General features: G+C 30.8%; 1 protein-coding gene across 3 annotated transcripts in view; it reads right to left on the minus strand.

The window, feature by feature from the left end:
- LOC135135027 (titin-like) overlaps positions 1-26,358 on the minus strand; it is a 148,485-nt gene that overhangs the window by 15,446 nt on the left and 106,681 nt on the right. For all 3 annotated transcript variants that reach the window (XM_064063964.1, XM_064063965.1, XM_064063966.1), the window contains 2 exons: positions 17,784-18,170; positions 583-745 (listed from right to left, as the gene is read on the minus strand). In XM_064063964.1, the coding sequence (XP_063920034.1) occupies positions 583-745; positions 17,784-18,170 (550 nt within the window). The remainder of the gene's footprint in view (positions 1-582; positions 746-17,783; positions 18,171-26,358) is intronic.

Here is a 26,358-nt window from a genome sequence, read left to right on the forward strand (position 1 = left end):
TGATATTTCATGTACGAGTATGTTTAAGATAACCGATAACTGGATTGAAGACATCAAGGACACTTTAGAATCCCGATTTTGTTGTAGCTTTTTAAAATTGTGATATTACTAAGGTATTTTACATAGCCAGTTTGTCTTGTAACATTACTTCTCCATTTATGAATACTAAATATATATGTACCAGATAAGTGTACATTGCTTCTTGCGTGAGGACTGCTACAAACAAGCCATATCCATTATCAGTGTCCATTTATGACATTTCAAGTAAATATAAAAGTTTGAAACTTAATTAACACCAACAGATCCGTAAAAATGTATAGAAAAAGCGACACATCACGCTTTTGTTGCCTTAGTTTTGTTAACAAAATCTATTAATTAACTTACAAGAAAGTGTGTAGTGGTATTGTCTTATTAACAAGCGGTGGTAGACAAATAAAAATTAATCCTGCAGAAATAAAATGGTCCTAATAAATTCAAGTGTTGTAAAAAATAACGAAGAACTCAAAAAATCATTTCAAATATGCTCGTAGTTATTTAAAAATAAACGAATACGCAGCCAATAATTATGATCTATAACTATACCTTCTACAGATACAGATGCGTAATTACAGTCTGCCCCAAAACGATTTTCTACAGATATATCGTATTTTCCACTATCATCGGCGGTGATATTTTGAAGCAGCAAACATGAGACGCCGTCACTGGATGTTATGCTTGTCTGTTCGTCGTTCTTTAATTCCCGACCCTGTAAAAGATAAGAGATTGAATAAACATTGGATAACATATACATCAACACTAAATACGTAAATAGTAGCTAGTAGGTACTTTCCTAATAAGTGCAGGAAGTAGTGGTTTATGCTGAGTGTTTGTAAGCGCCCGAATTTGGAAACTGTTTTCCTGCTGGTTTTACAAACATTAATAACTCTTTCTATAAACGTCGTCTTTTTGGTCGACAAATCTCGAAACTAGTTTTGACATTTCCGACTTTCGCGATTAGAAAAACGAACGTGTACATTTGGGAAAGCGAGTTGTACTAAATGTAATCAGTAACATACTCGTAAAAGTCAATGTAGAGGATATAATAACCAATCCTCAAATTTGTTTCGAATTAGATGGTGCGCCACTTCATTAAGTCGATGTAGATACCATCATTACATTATACCTACTGGTCATTTAAAAATTCAATTTTTGTAGTTTCATTTGATCATAAATAATAACAGATTAGAAGCAGAAGCTAATTTTATGCTATAACTGTTTTCAAGTTACCAGACGACCTCGCTATGGGTGTCTTAAATTTAACCAAAAAAAATTGGTCTAAAGAGTTTAGACAGTACTTCCCTCGCTGTCGGAAACGTGACGACTGCATGCTTATTATGTTTTTTTTTGCAGTGGATTTCGAAGCATTCGGTTTTGTAGTTCCTGAGTAAATCAGTAAAATAAATTTACGCTTTCATTTATTTTCTTGAATCACCCTGTATATGCAAATCCAAAAAATATGAATGGAGTGATATATCACAAGTACAGACTGATCATATTTTGTACATTTTAGATATGATTTATTCGGCAAATTTTCGAACTGACGTCATCAAGTTTTTGGAGGGGATAAGCAAATATATTTTGACTAAACACTTATTATGCTCTTTATAACCTTAAAACATCTGCAAGATGTCAGAGCATTCCGTTTTGTAGTTCCTGATTAAATCAATAAAATATATTTACGCATTCATTAATTTTTTTGAGTCACTCTGTATATGCAAATCCAAAAAAATATGAATGGAGTGATATATCACAAGTACAGACTGATCATATTTTGTACATTTTAGATATGATTTATTCGGCAAACTTTCGAGCTGACGTCATCAAGTTTTTGGAGGGGATAAGCAAATATATTTTGACTAATCATTTATTATGCTCTTTATGACCTTAAAACATCTGCAAGATTTCAGAGCATTCGGTTTTGTAGTTCCTGATTAAATCAATAAAATATATTTACGCATTCATTAATTTTTTTGAGTCACCCTGTATATGCAAATCCAAAAAATATGAATGGAGTGATAGATCACAAGTACAGACTCATCATATTTTGTACATTTTAGATATGATTTATTCCACAAACTTTTGAGCTGACGTCATCAATTTTTTGGAGGGGATAAGCAAATATATTTTGACTAAACATTTATTATGCTCTGTATAACCTTAAAACATCTGCAAGATTTCAAAGCATTCGGTTTTGTAGTTTCTGAGTAAATCAGTAAAATAAATTTACGCATTCATTAATTTTTTTGAGTCACCCTGTATATGCAAATCCAAAAAATATGAATGGAGTGATAGATCACAAGTACAGACTCATCATATTTTGTACATTTTAGATATGATTTATTCCACAAACTTTTGAGCTGACGTCATCAAGTTTTTGGAGGGGATAAGCAAATATTTTTTGACTAAAGATTTATGATGCTCTTTATAGCCTTAAAACATCTGCAACATTTCAAAGCATTCTGGTTAGCAGATTAAAAATTAAATTTCAAAATGTTGTTTTATAATTTTGATTTTTTTTCCAAAAATCTGGACGTTTCGGGTGAAAAGTCGATTCAGAGTTGTAAACTACATGTGTAGGACTATGTTATTTTATACAATTGAAAACCCATTTACTATGTACAATTTTGAAGTGACGTCATCGCATTAGTGGTGGGGATGAATAGACAAATTTTGGTTAGCGTTTTACCATCTACATGATATTCTTAATATAAATACAAAATTTCACAACAATCGGTCGAGTACTTTCGGAGATTATCTGTCTAATAAAAATCCGGGACGGCAGACGGACAGACGGACAGACGGACGGACAGACGGACGGACAGACGGACGGACAGACGGACGGACAGACGGACAGACGGACAGACGGACAGACGGACAGACAGACGGAAATGGGAGACCTATTTCTTCGTCTTCTAGGGGTCATGAAAGATCGAGAAAACGTAAAAGTAGAGAGTCGGCCGACGGACTCGATTACAATACTTCCTTTGCTTACGCTCGGGAAGTAAAAATTTAGCGATTTTTATTTATAAGAACTGTTCTGCGCAGTTTGTTGCCGAATTGAATCCAACGACCGTGAACATAACTAATGATTTAATTGTTGGTGTTACACTTAAAGTAAGTAATTAAAACATTTCACATGATACCTAGTTTTTAATTGTTTCCGCAATCGAAGGAATAATTTTGAATATAAATATGTTTTAGATGCTCGTTCGAGCTGAACTATTTTATTTAAATATTCTAGCTCGCGCCAAATATTTTATTTTTGGATTTAGATACATATACATACTTCTAAATTACTGTATCGAGTGTCCCAGTTTCCCTGTTCTATTACCTATATATATATATATTTTTTTTTTGAAAAAAATCAGAATATGTTTGTTAAGTATGTTAAATAATAATAATAATAATTATTATTATATATATATATATCTATATATAGTAGTCCAAAGGCTATAAGGTTATATGACCAACATAAAATTATCCCATTGTGTCGAAGTTAAGTTGTTTACAATAGAAAAGTTTTAGGGTCGTAAATAACGTGTCCACTGCAGCTCGATCGAGTTGTTTTTTAAACATGCAATTACAGAGTTGCTTCAATATGCGGTATAAACGTTAGCTTCTGATTAAATATAACACCAAGATCCTTATACTGATTGCCATGCTCTAATGGTATACCGTTGATATTATACTTAATAGTAGTTATGGCTTATTAATTTCCCATTATAAGACACTTGTTTACACTTATCTATACTGATTTCTAGAGCATTATCAGAACAAACGGCTTTTCGTGCATGGCCAACTTTGATTAATTTCTTTTTCGATCTCTCTGTACAATAATATGTTACAGTGGAATAGCTCAACTGTGACCATGTCATTTAAATTTAATTGGATTAAACCAAATGAGCTACATATCAAGTAGTCAGTCCCCAACGGACCCTATTACAATACTGTAGAATTCCGCTAAAGATATTGGTAGTGCGTTTACGACTATAATTTCATAAACATTTTACCGTGGATCCCTCATAAAATTCAGTAAATATAAACAGTGGGATGTTACACAGATTTATTGTCGCCCGCTTTGATGAAGTCGCAAAAATTAATCCAGAACCGCACTATATCTTTGGTCATACTCTATTTATCGCATTTGTTAAAACTGTACCTACTCTATTTGCAAAGAAAATATTAATGGATGTCGCTTTCAAAAAAATGATCTAAGGTTATCTCGATAGAACTTGCCTCGCCCCTAAAGTACTATCGAACAAATACAAAATACGAAAAATTATAAAATTTAATTTTTCGAGTTTTATATTTTTATAATAATCCCTATAAGTTAAAATAAAGATATTTTAGGAGTCTGAAAGTACAAACAAAGAAGTATGTTGCCCCGCGGCGTAAGTAACACTTTCGCAGCCTCTGTGTCGCAAATTCCAAGGGAACGCGGTCCGTACAACTACGAACAATATGAAATATATTTAAAGCAGATAATTTATAGGAAAACATGTATTCTCAGTACATGCTTAGTTCTGACTGTTCATGTTTATAATTTGAAAAAAATTGACTTAATAGTTGAATACTCAACTTAATTGCACCTACAGATAATCAACAGCAGCGGCGGCAGAAAGAAAATGAAATTTGATTGATTTTGTTTCCTCAAAACACAGCAAAGAACTAATTAACTAAGGCTAGTTCTACCTTTTTCACTTGTGAGATGTTCATTACATTTTCAGAAAATCTGCGTTATTAATAGACTTATTCCTATGAAATTTTGAATTTCGATAAGTTGTCCACAAATTACTTTATATAACACAGCGGCAGTTGTTTTAAAAACAATTGGCCATCATAAGTTTTTTTTAAGTTTTTGTGAAAATTCTCAACATGTGTTTTTAAAACTCAATATCTCAATTATTTATGGAAATTTCGGAACACGATTTTCACCACTGCTTTCATCTTTCAGCAGTGGAAAACATTTTGTTGATTTCTTTTGTTGAAAATGAAATACAGCAAAAGCAGCTCCTTCGACATTTCTTTTCAGTGGATCTTATTTCCAACAAAAAAAAATGGGGCAAAGAGTTTAGACAGTACTTCCCTTGCTGTCGGAAACGTGACGACTGCATGCCTATTTAGTTTTTTCTCATTATATTTTTATAGCGGAGCATTTAAAAAAAATTGCGATGACGTTATCAACATTTTTGCAAGAACACGTATATCAGTTTGGATAGATGTAGTGTAATACTAAAAATAAAAGTATTCCCAAATTTTCGGAAAAATGAAATGGGTTGTCTTGAATATCGATTTATAATCAATAAAATAACGAAACAGTTTACTCACGTATGCCACGTGTATTAGCAGAGGCGACTGAAAATCATTTATGTATAAGCATTCTTAATTTAAGACAATAAGCGGTAACACTTGTTGAGATTGTACCTACACGTGAGAGTCAAACAGAGAAACTGTAAACAATACCGGTGGTCGTCCAGACTTTTTTATTGCTTCGACTTCCGTCTATTATATAAAACACTGGATTTTATTTTAATTTTTGATGGTGTAATTCACAATTGGTTGATTATAATTTGTCTATACAACATTCACGGAACCTAGTCAGGGCAACAAAACAAATGCACGTCTGTAATGTTAAAGTAAATGTAAATAAGCGTGCTACGCCAATGTTTCAAACAAGTTTTTACTTAATAAAGGCGATATCTTAAGTGATTTATCGTTTCAAATTTAAAACAAGTTAAAGGCGAATAGGTAAACTGTGACACTCGGTATACTGATATTAAAATTTTCCGTTGTTTAACGTTATATACACAATAATTGGAAAATTAAGTTCTGTCGCGCCTGTGCATATAAGTAATTACAAGTTTCCAAATTTTGATTATTTTTTGTAAAAGTTAGCCATCCGTACGTGCTAAAATAAAACTGATTTTGACAATGACATACCCTCTAAGAAAAGAGAGGGTGGGTGGGCGGGGCCAGTAACTGCTAAAATGACACCGATTTTGGCAAATGACATACTCTCTAAAAAAGATGGGTGGGTGGGCGGGGCTAGTATCTGCTAAGATATGACTGATTTTGGCAAATGAGATCCCTCTAAGAAAATAGAGGGCGGGTGGGCGGGGTTAGTACTTTCTAAAATAATACCAAGTTCATCCAGCAACAAAACACCAGATTCCTGTAAATTTATTCGAAAATAGAACACCAGGGGACCTAAAATTAACTGCGAACATTTAAACGTAGGGTTTCGAAAACATTGACAATTTTTTATACGTCAAACATTTTTAACTGCTGACTCGATTTTTGCTGATTTGTACCTTCGCTTTACAACAGGCAAACATTGTTGTCAAATGGAATTTTAACAAATTATTACAAAAACAACACGACCATATCTTTGTACATTTTAACTGAAATGGTAATTAAACATGGTCATGGGCGAGAAAAATATTATCTAAAAGTTTTATTACTAGTTGTTGTGATAATTAATGTGTTGTTTAATTGTTAAACGTAGCAAAAAGACCAATTTTAAAATCATTATAACTCCACCAAAATGTGAGAAGGTATTTTTTTACTATTTTTACCAGATTCACCAGTTGATTGTTAAGAGCGTAGCAAAGAGTTAATCCGCCATTGTTCAGACACCCGGTATAAGACTAGTGTGTAACTATCACATACTTTAGTTGTATGAAGTCAGGCATTCCTACAGGAAATGTTCAAAGTGAGGTATACTATCCTCAAACATATTTGGCGTTTATGACTTCACACCAATTTGACTCCCATTATAATTCAATAGGCCGTCACAACCGGATGTCTTAAACCCGCTCACCGATACCTACCTGAAAAGACCTTTTCGACGTGCCAGGGACGGTCGAGACGCGAAGGACCGGACTCAGAGTAATTTTGTTTGTTAAAATTTTCAAATTTCAAAATTTCCTTACAGAACATGATTTATACTTTGAAGAAAATTACACAAAGACACAATTATTAGAAGTGTTACACACTCGAAAATTTGAGAAACAATATAAAATAGATGCTATGGCGCGAGATCGTGGATTTAGGGTGATTAGACTTCCACCGTACCATTGTATATTTAACCCCATCGAACTAATCTGGTCGCAAATGAAAAATAGTATAAGAAGGAATAATACGGCACCAAAATTTAGTAGTGCAACAATTGACATAATTAGGGAAGAAGCTTCCAAAATAACTGCCGAAATGTGGGCCAATGTGTACGACATTCCACAAAAGAAGAAGACCAGTACAGGGCACGGTTGATAACACCGTTAATTATTAATTTAGAAGAGTCGAGTGATGATGACAGTGACTATTTCGATCAATAAATAAGCAGTAGTAGTTAATAAGTAAATAGTTGTGCTGTAATAAAAAATGATTGAGTACGAAGTTACTTTGTTTTTACTTAAAATAAAAAACTCGAAAGGCGCAGTTGTCGGTAAATGCAAAACTCAGTCCTGCCCTGTGCTTTTACCAGAAAAGGTATTTTCAGGTAGGTATCGGTGAGCGGGTTTAAGACATCCGGTTGTGACGGCCTATTGAATTATAATGGGAGTCAAATTGGTGTGAAGTCATAAACGCCAAATATGTTTGAGGATAGTATAATGATTAACATTTGTGACAGGCGACGAATAGTAATCAATCATCCAAACGAAGCGGCAAAATTTACGAGCTTTTAAAGCCAACTTGATATAGGGTCTTTTATGATCATTTAATATCTATGATTCAACAAAAAGTTAACTATAGTAATCAAACTGACAGAAATTGACATTGAAAGTTGTAAAAGCAGATTTATAGTTTACATTTATAATAATTGAGCCTCAGGTTTTTATTATCCTGAAATCCAACGAACAACATGCTTAATCTCTTTTTAAGGGGTTTAAAGGTGAACAATAATCCTAATTAGAAGAGTATGAATTAATGTTCAAAAAGAGTATCTAAGCTTATCAGAGGACTATTATTGGTAATCTTAAGTGTCATTTTTAGAATTTCTGTTTGAAAAACAGACATAACAATTAAATCCAGTACATTCTTTCGGTAAATTACAAAATTTGATTTGGTACTGTTTTGCATCACGTTGTCACGTACTAAATTGATGGGCGTCGAACGAGTACGCCCTAAATAATATAAAAATTGTAAATTTTTAATATTAATTATAACGGCAAACATTAAGATCAGGATCTTAATAATTAATTCTGCAAAATTTTGGAAAATTCGATGACGATTATTATTTAGGAATTTTTGCGTTTTAATATGTGTACGCACTGACTTTGTGTCAAATAACATTTGATATTTGTGTAAAACCTGGATTCAACTGATAAACTCATGAACATGACGCATTAGAAAACGCGACTCAAACATTACAAAATAAATAAGTTCTAAAAAAAGTCTAATTTTTGGTTTAACAATGAATCTAATGTTAATGCTTGCTTAACAATTGTACAGAAATATATATTTTAACAAATGAAAATCAAGAAGTTTTTGGCATCTTTAATAGGACTGCGACAGTTCTAGTTTTTAAGAAAGTTCATACAATTTTTTATCAGAATAATTTAAAATTTCGAACTTTTGGATTAATATAAAACTGTTCATTCAATCAACGTTGGTGTGTTAATTTAGCTTAATAATTTACAAACATTCATCATCCTATTCGTGATCGTAGTACCCTATAATTAATTATCTTTACATAAACTAATGAAGCATATGGTACAACACACTAATCTAAAGTGTTTTTAAGTTAATTGTTTAACATAGCTAAAGAGCCTTGTTGAGTTTGTAAACAACATGACTACTTACAAACATTTGCAACAATAACTATTAAACATTTAAACTACAGACAACAAACAACACTGATGAACGCGAGGCATCATTTCGAGAGCTTAAAGAACCTTTAACAATAAAAAAAAAATCAAATACATTTCACAATATTTTAAAGAAATTGGGAATGGCACATGTGCAATCTGTTTACTTTGAATCATCATCCTTGTTGCGTGACCTTCTTTTAGACGGATGCGACATATAACAATGGAAAGTATATTATGAATTATAATAAAACCTAAATAAAATTGAAATGTTAAGATGATAAAAATGAATCTGAGTGTGAATCCTTGTCGTGCAATTTTTACGTCGTCAAGGAATTGATGTGACAATATCAAAAATGCAATTTAGTTCAAGTTTGCTACAAGGTTTAACAGATTTTTTAGAACTTCTAAAATTCCAAAGTTGTCGGACGATAAACCTCTTTCATGGTGCACCACTGTGCCGTTTATTTTACAGATTGCACTGATTAAGTCGAAACGTGATAATTGATTGTATACTTTAAGTACAATTCCCGCAAACTGGCTTAATTTAAGCTATTGGAAACGTCAGAGCACGCCAATAAATGAGTGTAACATCACCTTCTTCACGTAAAAGCGGTTCTGTTACGATCTTGACGCACAGTCGAGTCACCGTTCAGCATCTCATTATATCTATTTAAAAGTTTAATTGTCATCACCTCTGTGCCAGTTCCAGTCGTACCTTGACATTGCTTAAAACAAAGTGAAAACAATTTTTAACAAATGTACACGCACCTTGTTCACAAATAATAACATGATTACAACACATTTTTACTCGTGAAAGTTGCACACAATACGATTTGATCGGTCCCACTTAATTTATAGTATCGCAATTTGAGTTTGGGAAACGTTAATACCTAATATGGCAAAGTTTGTCGCAGCATAAAGCAAGTGTGAAATGTTTTTTAATGAAAAAATCAATTAGCTACCTTGTTATTAATCTAACAAATCACCCGATTTGCATTTTATGGCCGGCAATTTATTACAGCGGAAAATGTTAATTGGGTAGCCGTGTCTTCCGATCCTTGCAAAATTGGATAAGTCGATTAGTCATCTCGATTTAATATACGCCATAAAAATTGAGGTTTGAATGAAAATCTGTGCTTAATTTTATGTGTTCCCATTATGTTAATTTCCTTTGTGGGAGTTTGTAAGGAGTTGTTGTTACAGGCGTATTCCTGTTTGGAACGTATGTTTAGCCATAAAATGCATCCACTTAGTCAGTTATCACAAAGCAGTGTTTGATTTCCGTTCCATTTTCTTAAAACGAAATATAAAAATTAGAGTCATACTACATGTGTGTTTTGTATTCAATAAGCCTTTCACTTTGACCTTAAATAGGGTAATCAGATCGTATCTAGACGGTGTGTGAAGATTTGACGTGAGGAGATCTGGTGCGAAACGAATTTAATATATTCACTTATATTTTTACTCGTGTAAAACATTTTATATAATTTATTACTTAATTAATTTTAAATTATGTGCATAATGCAAAAAATATGACTGATTGTGAACTCGCCTAGATTTCAGCTTATACAGTGTTAAATTGTTGCTAAGCTTGAGATGCTGACACCTGTCAGTATTAATGAGCGCACTTCGAAAGTACCATTTGTATGAACAAACACAGCCGTGAAAATATAAATGAAAACGCTTTGAGTTTTGTAACACATCAATAATTTAATACATTCCTTTGAAAATATTTCAGATATATATCTGAATAATAAATCAAAACAAATAAAATTACATTTGACTGGCTATTAGTTAATTTATTATGTGAACGTTGTTGTAGATAGCTCGATTTAAAATTTTGATAAATTTTCTTGTTATTAAAATGCGTTGAATGCAAATGAGAATCAGATTAGTAATCTATTGTAAAAGAACTCGTTAAAATCATATAAGTTGTAAGTTTCCTTTTATGTCATTATTATTAATTATATACCTAGTGTTACCGATAAGTGATAACCTGTTGAGCGAGTTGCACGATATTTTTTTGTAGGTTTATTCATAAGCAGGACACTCCTACAATTATTTTAATAAGGTGTTGTCGCAAAGTTGTGATAAAATAATGCATTAAAGAAAAAAATGTTAGGGAGTCTAGTTTCAGTATACAATTTCTAACTTATTTATTTCTAATCAAGTTTAATCGATCAGTCGTTGAAACTGTGTGATACTATAATGATTTTTTGATACAGTAGTTTTATTATAAACCTACTGCATCTTTACAGTTAACTTTGGAACCAATTATTATTTTCATACATTCAGAAGTACCGATGTTTCCATATACGTAAGTTCCAAACATTCTTATCCCCAATTACGTTACTCTTCGTTTTAAGGATAATTTTGTTGTCAAGTTTTTATTAGTCATCGTAAATAACTTCAGTGGAGCTTTATTGCAAATAACTATCTGTTCACAAGTTTAATTGGAAATGAAAACCCAACTTAGCCCACACAGAGTGATCTCGTAACATGGTACTAATGACACTTAATTGTTGTTGAATAGGTATTCAGTTCAAGCCACATCTGAAAAAGAGTGACAATGAATATAATCGATTCGGACATGTCAGACTTTCGTCACCTATCCCGTTATTTACATCACAAATGTAAATACAACTTTTTTTTGTAACACATTTTAATGTAGACAACATCGAAATTGTAATGATTTAAAATTCAGCATAGCTGAAATGGCCTGAAACGAAATCAAGTGTCATTTTTAACCATAAAATTGGCGCCTGGATTTTAGTCATTTTTTCAAATTTTGTCAAAAATGGTACCACTAATAAAATTGTGAGCAGAGTCAACAAATGAGACACAACTGTGTTTTTTAATTAATAACAAATATGTATTTTCATATTTATGTCAAGTGTTTGTACATGACATAATAATAAGCCTTGGAGATACTTTTAATTAATTAAAAGTCTGGTGGTTAAGAAATTTCATATGACGTTTTCACTTTAATGCGTGCTACAAGAATACTAATTTATGAGTTTTGTATTCTAGGTATTGTTATAAGATAAATGTTTACTTATACATTTTTCATAAAAAAAGGGAAGAATTGTTTACTGATGAAGTGTTCTGTTTAAGTGGGTTGTTTAAAGGGACAACTAAAGCAAAATATATATTCATCTGAAAATTTCGCTCAAATATTTTTAATATAAAATTACACTGCCATGATCTCGTAAACCATAAACACAAATTAACTTATTTTTAGTAGCTGACATTAGGATTTTCAAAGTAATTATTTTTTAATTTATACATACTTATATTAGATTTTGTATTATATAAATCATCACTTTTGTTTTCCTCCTAAAAAAATCTATTCCACATATATCTATGGTTGATATATCATATACGCTTCAACAATTCTTTCGATTATCGCGTCGAGAATTGGCGGAACATTGTCATGACGTCATACGCAAATTTCCTGTCATTTTGATCTGGTTTAACTTGAAAATCAAATACTAAAAATGTGTCGTTATTTTTTTATATATTACTCAGTTAGTATTTTTTTTTTTAATTCTATTACATATTTTATAAAATAATATTTTTAACTTTGAAAGTATGTAGTTGAAATATTGCAGTAGAACATGCAAATTGAGACATCTGGTATATTATGAATGCTAATATATAGTCAAGTTTTTTCGTAAAATAAGTTTTGTACGTAGTTTTCGCTTATTCGAGGTTCGGTCTTAAAAACAACTCCAGATTTGGATTTTTTTTATTTTTACATAGCAGAACTTTTCAAAAATTTGAATTTTAAAGTCGTTTTCTTTGTAATTATTGCCAAATTTAAAAATTATTGTTCTTGACAATTCCCATTTTCCAGTTTTTTTAGTTTTATATAAATATTGAAACAGCACATCCAGATCTAGAAGATTTTTCATAGTATAAAATGTTCACGGCAGTTTCGCCACTATGAACAGTTTTTTTTCTTGAAAACTGAAACCCTCATATTTTAAATAGTTGTCTATACTGTAGCTTTCTGTAAGTACTTTGTATTGTTCAAAACAGTTTTCGACGTCTAAATCAACAAGATTTATTGCTGTTCGTCTCAAAAACAGATTAGATATTATAACTACAAGGGTTTACATTTTGCCCTTTTTCCTTAACATGTGCAGTCTTTCTTTCACAACAAGGAAGGTAAAACATGTTTAAAATGCTAAATTTTTGTAGGAAAGTATCGATTTTGCAATTAGGCTCCGCCCCTCAGTCTGACAACGAATGAAAAATTCGCCACAATAATTGAGCTTAGGATGGATATGGGTAAGGCTTAATTTTTGGGTTGTTTTCTTCTTAATATACACAGTATTCTTTGGACAACACGATACTCACAAACATATTTTTTATTTCTTGTAGAGAAATAAGGATTTTGCAATTAAGCACCGCCTCCTTGGCTCACGACGAATAAAAAAATCATTTCAATTGAGATAGGGCGGGTGGACTTACATTTTGCCTTTGTTTCTTAATATGCCTAGTCATCTTTTCACAACAAGAAACTTAAAACATGTTTAAAATGGTAAATTTATATGGGGAAATATCGATTTTCACCCCTCGGTCTGACAACGAATGAAAAATTCATCACGATTGAGATGGGTGGGGCTTGTGTTTTGGATTTATTTTTAATTAATACATTTAGTTTTGTTTGTACATATAAATACATATTTCACATGGTAATTTCTCGTAGGAAAATAGAGATGTTACAATTAAGCTCCGCCCTTCGGCTTACGACGAATAAAAAAAATAATCATAATTGAGACAGGGCGGGTGGGCGGGGCTTATATTTTTCCTGTTTTTTTTTTCTTAATATACATAGCCATCTTTGCACAACAAGAAACTTAAAACATGGTTAAAATGGTAAATTTTTGAAGGAAATATGGATTTTGTAGTTATGGGGCGGAGCCTAATTGCAAAATTGATATTTCCTTATACAAATTTTCCATTTTAAACATGTTTTAAGTTTCTTGTTGTGAAAATAAGTCTACACATATTAAAACAAAAAGGCAAAATGTAAGCCCGCCCACCCACCCTATCTCAATTGTAATGATTTTTTTTTATTCGCCGTTAACCAAGAGGTTGAGAGCTTAACTGCAAAATATTTATTTCTTTACAAGAAATTAAAAACCTGTTTTTCAGTATCGTGTTGTTCAAAGAATACTACGTATATTAAGAAAAAAAGGCCAAATATAAAACCCCGCCCACCCACCCCATCTCAATTGTGATGATTTTTTTATTCTTAGAAACTGAAAACACATTTCAAATGGTAAACATAAGAAAATACAGATTTTGGGTTAAGCTAGATTTTGACCTTGTATTTTAGGGTTATCATATACATATTTTTGAATGAAAAATGATTTCTAAAAACGTATATAATTCACAATTTAGAATTCTCGGCTTCGCCTCGTCTGAAAATTTCTTGTATAATTTCAATTTAAAACAATAATTATGATACGAAAAAAATATATTTTTTTTTCTTCTTATGAATGTAAGTCTTAATTTCACCCGAGGCGAAGCCGAGCGTTGAATTTAATCATCCACTTTAATAGCAAAAATTAAAAATATTTGTCTGGTAATTACATATTCTTCAACTCTCGACTTCGCCTCGAGAGGAAATTTTTTGATTGTAGAGTCTAATTTCGATCCAAAATAGTTTCAATGTGGGAACCATTGACTTAAAGAGAGAATTAATTTCCATTTTCTTATGTGAAGTACGTAATCTTACTTTTACCCGAGGCGAAGCCGAGGGTTGAATTTACTCAGTCACTTTGGTCGTTCAACTACGAAATTATATTTTGCATTTTTTTTCTTAATATACATAGTCATCTTTTCACAACAAGAAACTTTGAACATGATTAAAATGGTACATTTTTGTAAGGAAATATGGATTTTGCAATTATGGGGCGGATCCTATTTGTAAAATCGATGTTTCCTTGTACAAATTTTCCATTTTGTTTTAAGTTTCATGTTGTGAAAAGGAGTCTACACATATTAAAACAAAAAGACAAAATGTAGGCCCGCTCTCCCGCCCTATTTCGATTGTGATGATTTTTTTAATTCGTTGTGAACCAAGGAGGCGGAACTTAACTCCAAAATACTTATTTCTTTACAAGAAATTATAAACATGTTTTTGAGTATCGTGTTGTTCGAAGAATACAATGTATATTAAGAAAAAAAAGGCAAAATATTAACCCCTCCCACCCACCCCACCTCAGTTGTGATGATTTTTTTTTTCTTAGAAACTTGAACCACGTTTGAAATGGCAAATTTTTGTAAAGAAATATGGATTTTGCAATTAGGCTCCGCCCCTAGGTCTGCCAACGAATGAAAACTTCATTACTATTTAGATCAGGGCAAGGATAGGTGGGGCTTTAGTTTTTTCTTAATATACATAGTATTCATAACACGATACTCAAAAACATGTCTTCCATTGTAATTTCTTGTAGAAAAATAATAACGATTTTGCAATTAAATTCCGCTCGACGAAAAAAAAAATCACAACTGAGATAGGGCGGGTGGGCGGGGCTTATAGTTTGCCTTTTTTCTTAATATACGTAGTCGTCTTTCCAGAACAAGAAACTCAAAACATGTTTAAAATGGTAAATTCTTGTAGACAAAAATGGATCTTGTAATTAAGCCCCGCCCCTCGATCTGACAACGAATGAAAAATTCATCACAATTGAGAATTGAGGTCGCGGCGGGTATGGGTAGGGCCTAATTTTTGGCTTTATTTTTTTCTTAATATGCATAGTATTCTTTGAACAACACGATGCTCAAAAACTTGGGTCACGATAAATATAAATTTTTGTAGTAATCAACTTAAATCCTCCACTTTTCTTCTACAACCCCTTTAAATAATGCAAAAGTTGAACATCAAAGTTACTATGAACGGCAACTGCAACGGGAACTTCAACAGCCAGTTTATAAATCCCACTTAAGAAATGACAATGGGAATTACCATAGAAGGAAGTTTCGGTTTCGGTTTTTAAAACTAGTTTCGGTCGAACATCGGAAGATTTCCCTTACCTCAAAGTTTTCTTTGGACGAGTACTTTATGTCTGACATTATGACGTCTTTCATTAGTGCATTTAATGCAAATATCGCATTTTAGAAGAATTAAACAATAGACAGTGTGCTAGATCAAAGGCGTCTTTGATAAAACTGTTTGTTCTGTGAGTTTTTATTTTGCACGAGCTTAGAGTGTCTTATCTTGAATGATAATTAAAATGATACCGTCTACAAATTATTCGTTTTCAAAGTGTTTATTAAAAATAGAAAAGATTTTTATTTCGTATTTTTGGAAAACGTCACACTTTGTCTTTATTTAACACTGGGCCGACTATATTTCGGCAATTGAGAAAACATTAAAACCAATTGAGCCATTTTTTTCTGTGTACAGTATAATCTTTGAAAACAATGGCATCAAGTTGTAGCAGTACAATTCATCTATTTCTGTAAGCGCGTCTGTCAAGTGTCAAGCTATTACTACGCGCAGTTTATAAAACCCAAAAGTAATGCCTTCCAATTTGCCACACTCTATTTATAATGTTTTATCCGCTGAAACTTAATTAAATACATCATCTCCGGGCTATCACTTTCACATTTTAAATGTATGTACTTTAACATTATCTTGAAAATGATAAAACGCTAATAAATTCATTTATTGTCTATTCACCTCCTTCAGAAAACTGATAACGTGGTGTTAAAATATTGTTAAGTACATGTACTATAAAACACATATACTCCTTTACAAATCCTACTCCTATTTTTAAGTTTACACAAAGTATTTGTTTTAACAAATTTGGGACACAATTTTATAGTTTATTTCAAAGTGTATAATGCTAATCAATAAATTTCGGGCACTACTTTACTGTCAAAAATTTGACTGTAGTTGAAGCTTGATTAAGCAGAACACATGTCAGCATGACATTTAAAAATTAATCTTTGAAAAATGTGTATTTAGTAAAAATGACAACTGTAAAAAAATTAGGTTACTGATAACTATAATGATTGCTTTAGAACAGTGAAATGTTATTGATTGACACTGTGCGTAACAAATTTTTCTGTACTATTTAGCTCTAACTATTTAAAAACATTATGAAAAAAAGTATCCATTTTTATCATGATTGTTACTTTTTTAGTACTCACGGGATTTGGTTATTAAAAATATAGAGTTTTTTAAAATGTCCGCACAAACAAGTGCTTTAAAAAAAAGAATTGTAAACGTCAAAATGACAATGTCAATTAAGAATTCCCAATTTTATTCATACAACGAAAACCATTTAAAAACTATTCAACTCATACATTTTTATCATCACATGCGTAGTTTAACGCTAATGATGATTTATTAGTCCTAGAAAACAAGTAGACCTGTCAAAACTGAATGATGTATACTAAAAACGTATACATACATAATAATTATTTTTAATAATTAGCTTCCACAATTGAGAAAAGAAAGTTCTTTATGTGCCAATGCAAAAGAAAATTTTCAAATTCGACCAAAAATATTATTAGTCTAATTTACCTGGTTTAGGGTAATGCCCACAAGTAAACACTTTTATATTGTGTAAGAGATTGTCATTATCTTCTAACGTTCTTATTAAATAAGTATTTATCTTAACAAAATTTGTGTCGAATTTATTTTATTCTAAAGTTAATAAAGTTCAACATTTTTATTTAATATCGCTGGATTGACAGATATGGTCAGACCAGCCTTTAAGTCCATAAATTGATAAAACAGCTCTGTAATTACGGACTACTTGGATGTAACAATCAGGTAATATCATGTTTCCAAATACAAAATATAATTCAACCGAATTCACCTCTAGAAATAAGAAACCACTACCCCATTATCAAATTTTGCTTATAAATTCAAACGAATGATGGTACTATTGGTACTGTTCCACTCACCGCCTTGGTCCATCGAACTGTAGGTTCCGGATGACCCATATAAGTGGCCTTGAGAAGGACCCTGTCACCCACTAAGGCAGTGGTGTCTTGTGGCTTCCTCAGCAGCATCGCCGGTTCGTTAATTTCAGACACCACCATCACACCACCACCACCATGAACTCCCGAAGGCACCGAGTCCGAAGCCTCCATGGAGGCGGCACTACCACTATAACCCTCGAACGCACCGAGACAGTCCAGGTCCGGTACCACTGTTAGTTGCGTGCGGCAACTGATGACTTCTGCGGTACCCGCCGTCGACTGCTTCGTAGCGGTGCACTTCACCTCTCCAGCGTCAAGATGTGTCACACCAACAATGTGGACAATGCTGACGTCACCATCTTCCTCTACCTGTAAACAGCAGCAGGTATATAAAAATACGGTGTACAGAAGCGTACCGAGGATTAGTGCAGTCAGCATAAGAGAGTCAGAGAAGGAATAAAATGATGGATGACTTTGGAGCGCACAATTTGGGCAGCTACTTTCTCGAAGAGGAGCATTTTCATTTCTGTGACCTCTGGATGGCTTGATTTTTTTTTTTTTTTTTTTTGGCAAAGTTTATTTCTCTTATCGGTCATGTCATAACAATATTTGAAAATGGGTGATATTTACTAGGGATATCCTGTAGATGACGCACGTTAACAGAATGTGTCATACCAAAACGTAGCGAACTGAATTTACGTTTTCAGATTTGCTGAGTAAGAAGGTTGACTTCAGTGAAATGTTTAATGTTGAAAAATAAAAATATAAAACAATTTTTAATCGAATGCGTCATTGTTGGGATTTTCGGAAATTAATAAAACGGAACTGTTGACTGTAGGGCAAGTATGTTACAGGCATCTCCGACAGTATTCTCTAATAAAGACATACCTACTTAATAATTCTTTAAGATGACGTCAATCGCTTTTTGACGGCGATAAACACATTAATATGACGACTAGTACGATGAAAAATTGTCATGACGTTAACGTATTTCCAGAATTTTGGGAAAGTTAGATGATTCGTTTTTGATATATGTACTTACTTAATACTTATAAAATATTTAATTTTTGAGTATATATTTATCCAATTCTCAAAATTGGTCTAAAATTATTTAGACAGAATTTACCTCATTTCTAAAGAACAACAAACAAACAATAATTTGACAATTTTTCAAAAAAAAATTATAAAATTTGACTTTTCGACTTTTTCATGATATAAATTAAAACAATTATAATATTTTTTACTTTTTGGATGGGATATTTCTACCAAAATTTGGAGATGACGTCACCAAATTTTTGGGAGACATAAAAAGATAAATTTTAATTAGCGATTTGCCATCTTTACGATAACTTTAAAACTTTTGCAGGATTTAGTCAGTTTTATATTTTCTAAATTTCAGTTGTAAAATATTACTGTTCAATTATGGTTTTTTTTTTCAAAAATGGATGTCGAAGGTAAAACAGGGCAAATTAATAAACCACAAATATAAAAGCATTATTTTTCAAAATTTATGTATGTAAGATTTACTTAGCAAAGTTTGAAGTGACGTGAATATTTTGTGGTTAACGTTGATTCATTCATTAATTTTTTGACTCACCTTTTATAAACAATTCTAAAAAAACATATATTGATAAACCACAACTGTATTTTACACAATTTAGAAAAGATTTATTTTGAGATGACGTCAGTGAGTATTTGGAGAGGAAAAACAAATATATTTTTATTAGTGATTTACCATGACTACGATAATCTTGAAACGTCGAAGGTAAAAAATTAAAACAAATTCATACCCCCCAAAAATTGGAAAGATGAAGTGACAAATTTTTGGTGAGTTATCAGATAAATTTTGGTGAGCGTTTTATCATATATACCGGGTGTCTGGAAAATGGCAGATTAACTCTCAGTACGGTATGTACCGAGGTTTCCGGAGTCCCAAAAAAATAATAAAAAAATTCTTTATGAGGTAGATTACGAAAGAAACCTTAATTTTATAAAAGTAAAATTGGGAACACTCTTTTTAGAACAATAACCAGAACAAGCTGTTATTTTTCATTAATAAATAAACCAAAAAAAAACATTTATTAAGATATTTATAAATTATAAACAAAAACAAAACCAACAAAAGAAAAATTCATTAAAGCATAACCAAATAAACACTAGAGAAGGTGTTCAAAATGCTTGCCGTGTTCATATAAGTAAGCTCATAATGTTTCCAAATTTTGATTATTTTTTGTAAAAGTTAGTCATCAATACTTGCTAAGATAAAACTGATTTTGGCAAATGACGTACCCTCTAAGAAAAGAGAGGGTGGGTGGGCGGGGCTAGTTCCTACTAAGATAAAACTGATTTTGGCAAATGGCATACCTTCTAAGAAAAGAGAGGGTGGGTCTGTGGAGGTTGTGACCGTTAAAATAAGTCTGATTTTGACAAATGACATACCCTCCAAGAAAAGATAAGACTGATTTTGGCAAATGAGATAGACTCTAGGAAAAGAGAGGGCGGGTGGGCGGGGCTAGTTTCTGCTAAAATAAGATGATGTATCCTCTGAGAAATTTAATTAAATTATTAGAAGAAAATACACTAGAGGCTTCAAAGCACACTCAAATTCATTCCAAAAGATGGTTTTAAATGTTTCAAAAAAAAAACGGGGTCCCAAAATTAACTCAAAAACAGGTCAAGTTAGAATTTTCCAAAAATAGAACACCAAAGTCCCTCAAAATTGTTCTAATAATTTACGAAAAAAATCTCCATGGGCTCCCACTTTTGCATATTCTAGGAAGTTTCAAATGTCGAAAAAACACATACATTTAGTCGTTCGTCGGATGGACCTTATCACAATATTTCCCTAACTTGAGTTCGAGTAATAAAAAATGATTAATATTACTGCAGTAGGAATATTAGCTACTATTCGACAAGTAAAATAAACAAAAATGAATTAATTAGAAAATTAATCCCATAATCAACAGATATTTTTTTCATAAAAATTAGTTTTAAAAAATTACCAAAAGATAGATAAACAAATAGACAGATGAAAACGGAATTTCGTCCTTGGTATTGTGAAAAGTCACGAAAAATGAACCTATTTAATATTCACTTAATTTATTTTCGAAAAATAAGAAAACGTTTTGAAATTTTCGGCGACTACGATACTTAGCGTACTTATGCTATTCAACAAATATTACAAAAATGAAACATTTTTTTCTAGATGTATGTACTTAAATTTTTAATTTTGTGGTGAGCGTCAATATACTAATTTTGATATGTGCAATATAAAACCATTTGCCACAATTTACGGAAATTACGCTGATTTTTGAGAAAATTGAGCACACATTAATTTATTATTATGAGACTGTTTTTTTGAAAATTCATTTAAGTCAATGTAAAAATAAATACACACTGCTAAAGTACAAACGACAATGCATTTGTTTTATTAACGGGAATAAATAAATTAAATTTCATACGTAGAATATAACTAATACTATCGCGTGATTTTTCAAATTTCTGCTCTAGTTGGCCATATCGCTTGCAGTGCTGATGTACGTTTCATGACCAAGAACAGAAATTTAAAAAATCACACGGTACTTTAACTTTCTCTAGAATTAAATAATTCATATTAAATTTAAAAAATAAAAGCACAAACAATACTGCGTATCAAATACATATATTTAATTTTAATAACTTTGGGGGGAAATGAATCAATAAAGGTGATGTAATGTCTTGCAATATTTGAATTAATGTTCCCGTTATAGGTTCTAAGATAAACGTAAAATTTATAGCCCTGGAATTTGTAATGGTATACATTATACGACGGCGACGTGGAGACCTACTAAACGTGATAACAGCGTCTAACACCGTCTCCAAGGTCCTTGCATTGTTTCTGTCAGATATGGTAAGCGGTACTCATTACAGTCCATTAAAAAATGGCGATTAAAAGGATATTAATGACTTTAAAACTGGACGGAGATGTGGGGATGTCTCGTTTTGCTTTAGCCGTCAGCAAAATAATTTTAACAAAAAGTGTTCTCACCTTCTCAAAGAAGTTAATTGTTTATAACAGACGTGTTCAATTCATGACCAAAAATGTGTGTTTACCTTGCTGGTAGTGATAACTGATAACAGAACTTAACACCGCGCAGGCAATTTTTTTTCAACACAATGAAAAGTTTACGTGTTTTATGTGTTTACAGAGGTTTAGTGTGTGAAAATTCGGACATATACTTATCTACAATTCTACACATGATTTACGAAAGAAGAAATAAAGACAGATTTATAATCCATACCAGGATTGCGTGTCCGAAAATTCGGGTGTAATGATCTAAATACATAATTACCGTTGGTTAAAGAATATAATTATATAATTACGCAAGAAAAAAATGCTCTGAAAAAATATCTGGTTATTGTGAATAATTCTCTCAACGTTCAGACTCTTAATAACAAATATCGGAGTTTTCGAACTGACAGAACTAAAGAGGTTATTACTTGGTGGTGATCATTTGATCAGTCTCATTAGTGTTTGGTTTTCAAATCATTTAGTCTGCAAACCGGATGCTTTGGATTAGTCTGTAATTGATCGACGTTACATAAATATTCTCTCATCTCTCATTATTTTAGCTTACTGGAACATACGAGATTATTAAATACCGCAGACAGTGTCAGAATTCTTTCTTAGAAGTTATTTGGTAAATATTTATTCGTGGTGGAATTCTTATAAAAACATGATAATGGCATTTATTTTTAAAATTATGTAAATCTTCATTATTATCATTACGAGCGATTTCTTTGTTATCATCGAAAAACCTTCTAAAAATATCTGATTAAAATATTCTGATAACTAAAAATCAATAAGAAAAAAATGTAACCATAATAAATTTATAAGAACAAAATAGCATTTAAAGCGTAATAATTCGTGTAGTGATTTATAGAGTATCATAAAACGTAAATAAAAGAAACAATATTAAAATAGAACAATAGCCTATGATCAAAGAGCAACAAATAATGTTAACCTAAAATAACTGTTTTATCCGTTTTGTTAGGAGTTCTAAAAATAAAATGAGTTTAGCGAATCAGTAAATTATCAGACATTCGCGGTTATAGTAAATAAGTATTATAGTTTTAGTGGGTAATTATTATTTATTTTTTATTATCATATCAGTGTACTCTTTACTAAACACATGAATCATGTAGAACAAACTCTAAACATTACCAACGAAAATTGTTAATTTTAAAAAATTGTGGTTATATTTTTCCTTATTGTTACTACTTTGACTGAAAGTTAAAAGTAGAATTCTCTAACAAAGCTAAAATGTAGTTTCGAAGTTCATACTATTAAGTATTTGTGAAATTTTGATAAAATACAATTTATTAAACGCCGAAATCAATTAATGTGTTTCTGATTTTTTTACAGCTTTTGAAAGTTGTCAGAAAGTAATACATTTATCTTTTTTTTATTACATTTGATCATTAATGATAAAATTGTAACCGTTTTGTTTTTACTGTGAACAATAAGACACATTTTTCTGTGACGTAAACAATCAAAATACGTCTAAACTTCCAAACTATTAATAATAATGTAACAATTAAAAAGCAATTAGCCAGATAATTTGTGAAATTCTCATAACCTGACGTTAACAGAATTTCCATCTTAAATATGTGGCGTATCCAAATATTGTCAAACAAAATAGCAAAAATGCATACAATATGAGCAATAATTTTTAATGAGACATATAAATTGCGAAACTACAGAACTGATTACCAAGGGCGGCTTGTTCTATGAAGCAATGCCTCAGCAATGAATCTGCGCTGTATTGTTATTTTTATTATTTCTGATCGATATATTTCTGGACAATATATTTTTTTCTAGTATTTTAAAAATAAATCTGAACAATTATTGTTATTGTCATCTTAGAATCTGGGTATTCGCTGTCCTCATAATTAAACAGTGTCCATCAGCACATCACAAGGCAAATGACTCGGATCTTACCTCTGTAGTGTATACAAAACTGATGTCGTTTAAAATGTAGGCTGTCGGTAATACCACTCTTCGAATTTTTAAATAAATCCATTTTTTGTTTAGCAACTTTTTGAGTTTTCAACTTTTGGATTTTTATTTTTTTCGTTTTTTCTGTGTTTCGAATTTTCCGTTCTTCGATTTTTAATTTTTTCTTTCTCCAATACATTGATTTGCAATTTTTTGAGTTTCCAGTTTAATTTTTTGATTTTTCCAATTTTTGAATTTTGCGGTTCTTCAATTTTCCGTGTTGCAATTTTTTTGAACTTACAAATTTAAAATTTTCTGTTTTTATTTTTTCGAATTTTCAGTTTAACGATTTTTAATTTTTCGTTTCCGCAATTTTTTGAGTTTCCAGTTTAAATTTTTTAAGTTTTTGCACTTTTGAATTTTCTGGCGTTTTAGATTCGTTCTTTTTATTATTATTTTTAGATTTCTCAATTTTTCGATACTTTATTCTTTCGTCTTTTCAGATTAGATTTCCAATTTTGTGATTTTTTATTTTCGATGTTTCGATTTTCGAAAAAGACGCATCGAAAATACAAAAGCAACATGAGAAAAAAAATCCTGCTTTACGATTTTTCAAAATTTCAGTTTGAATAAACTTGTTCTTTTTGTCCAAAATTTAAAAATGCAAAAACGAAAATTTGATTAATTAAAGGCTAAAATTTGAAAAGACTAGAAATTGAAAACTAGAAAAACTGCAAATCGAACACTGAAGGCATGAAAATTTGAATTGTCGTTTAATTCAAATAAAGAAAATTAAAATATCTACAAATTGAAAAATTGAAAAATCGAATGAATTAAAAATTGCAGATCGTAAAGCTGAAGGAACGAAAATCTACAAATTCGAAAAATTGAAAACTACAAAACTTGAAAGCGAAAAATTGTAAAATCGAAAAACTGTAATTAAACGATAATAATTCTAAATCGAAGAAGTTAAAAATCTAAGTACATAACTATAAAATCGAAAAATTGAAAAATTTAACAGTTGGTAAATAAAAATTTTCAAAAATTTAAAACAAAATTCGAAAAATTGCAAATCGAAAAATTGTAAAATCTAACAATAATCGGAAAATGGAGAATTGCGAAATCGGAAAACTAAAGGAATTTTAAAAACTCAAAAATGGGTGCTATTAAAAAATATACAGTGTAAATAAACGCGGTGAAAGCAATTAAAAACTAATTAGTTAAGAAAAATTTACAAAATTTAAGAAAGCTGTAAAATCGTGAAAATTTCACTTTTAATAAATTTGTTTTTTTTTTAATTACCTACATATTTGGATTAAAAATTAGAATCTGGGAAAATGAAACATTAAAAAATTGAGAATTTCAAAAATTTAAAACCTAAATTAAAAATTCAAATCTCGATTCATTGAAATAAGGAAGAATTAAAATATATACAAATTGAAAAATTGAGGAAGTGCAAAATTGAAATATCGAAACATTGTAAATCAAATATCTGGGAAACCAAAAAATCACAAAACTAAAAATTAAAAAATCCAAAAATCGTAAAATTGAAAAATTAAAGATTGAAAACTCGAAAACCTAAAATTGGATAACTGTAAAGTCGAAAATTTGAAGAAATAAAAATTGAAAAATGGAAAATTTGAAAATCGAAATAGAAAATCCAAAAATTGAATAAATGATCTAGAAATCGACAAATCGAGTTAACTATGAAATCGAAAAATTGTAAATTAAAAAATTGAGAAAATCAAATATTGATAAATCAAAATTTTGAAAAATTTAAAATTGACAACTCAAAAACTTGCAAGTCGAAACATTGTACAATTAAAAAATTACAAAATAAAAATCGGAAAATTGGGAAAAGTAAAACCAAAAACTATCATTTTTAAAAATTCGAAAATGGGTACTATTAAAGAGTCCTCAGTAAACACGATGTAAGTAAACGTGGCGAAAGCAACCATATTCGAATGATATCGATGTGCTTTGTTGTCATTGTCGAAATTAATACATATCCTCAATTAAAAATCATAAAGTTAAAAAATCTAAATATAAAAATTGAAAAACTAAAAAAGACAAAATCGTAAATTTTTTTTGTATGTATCTACTCTAGCATTGTTAATAAAAATGTATTTTGGATTGGTTCCAAAGAAAAATACAAAAAAATAATGAATGAAGCAATTTATTTTATTGGTTAAATGTACAACGATGTGAGGACATCTAATTTTGTTCAAATTCTAGAAAAACAGTAATTACTAATGTCGATTTAGTGTTTTTAGACCGCCTAAACATATATGTCTTTATATTTTTATAACAAGATTAGAAAGTCAGTTTGATCGTCCAGAGCTAACTTGAGGACGTTTTTTCATTATAACTCCGTACTTTTGGCAGGCATAAGTAGATACAAAGTTGTCACTTTTTCTTATTCTGTTTCCTCCAAAGTAAATATAACCAACACAGTACATTTGTTTCAAATATTTTAAAAAAATCTAAGTTCCTTATATTATAAATTGATTTTTCATACTTTTAAATTTTGAATATGAGTTAAGTAAAAATAAAATGCTCTTAAGAACTTATAAAGGTTTA

The sequence above is a fragment of the Zophobas morio genome, unplaced genomic scaffold (assembly GCF_036711695.1).
Source record: "Zophobas morio isolate AGI-343-1 ecotype UQ-CSIRO unplaced genomic scaffold, CSIRO_AGI_Zmor_V1 ptg000024l, whole genome shotgun sequence".
NCBI classification, from domain to species: Eukaryota; Metazoa; Arthropoda; class Insecta; order Coleoptera; family Tenebrionidae; genus Zophobas; species Zophobas morio.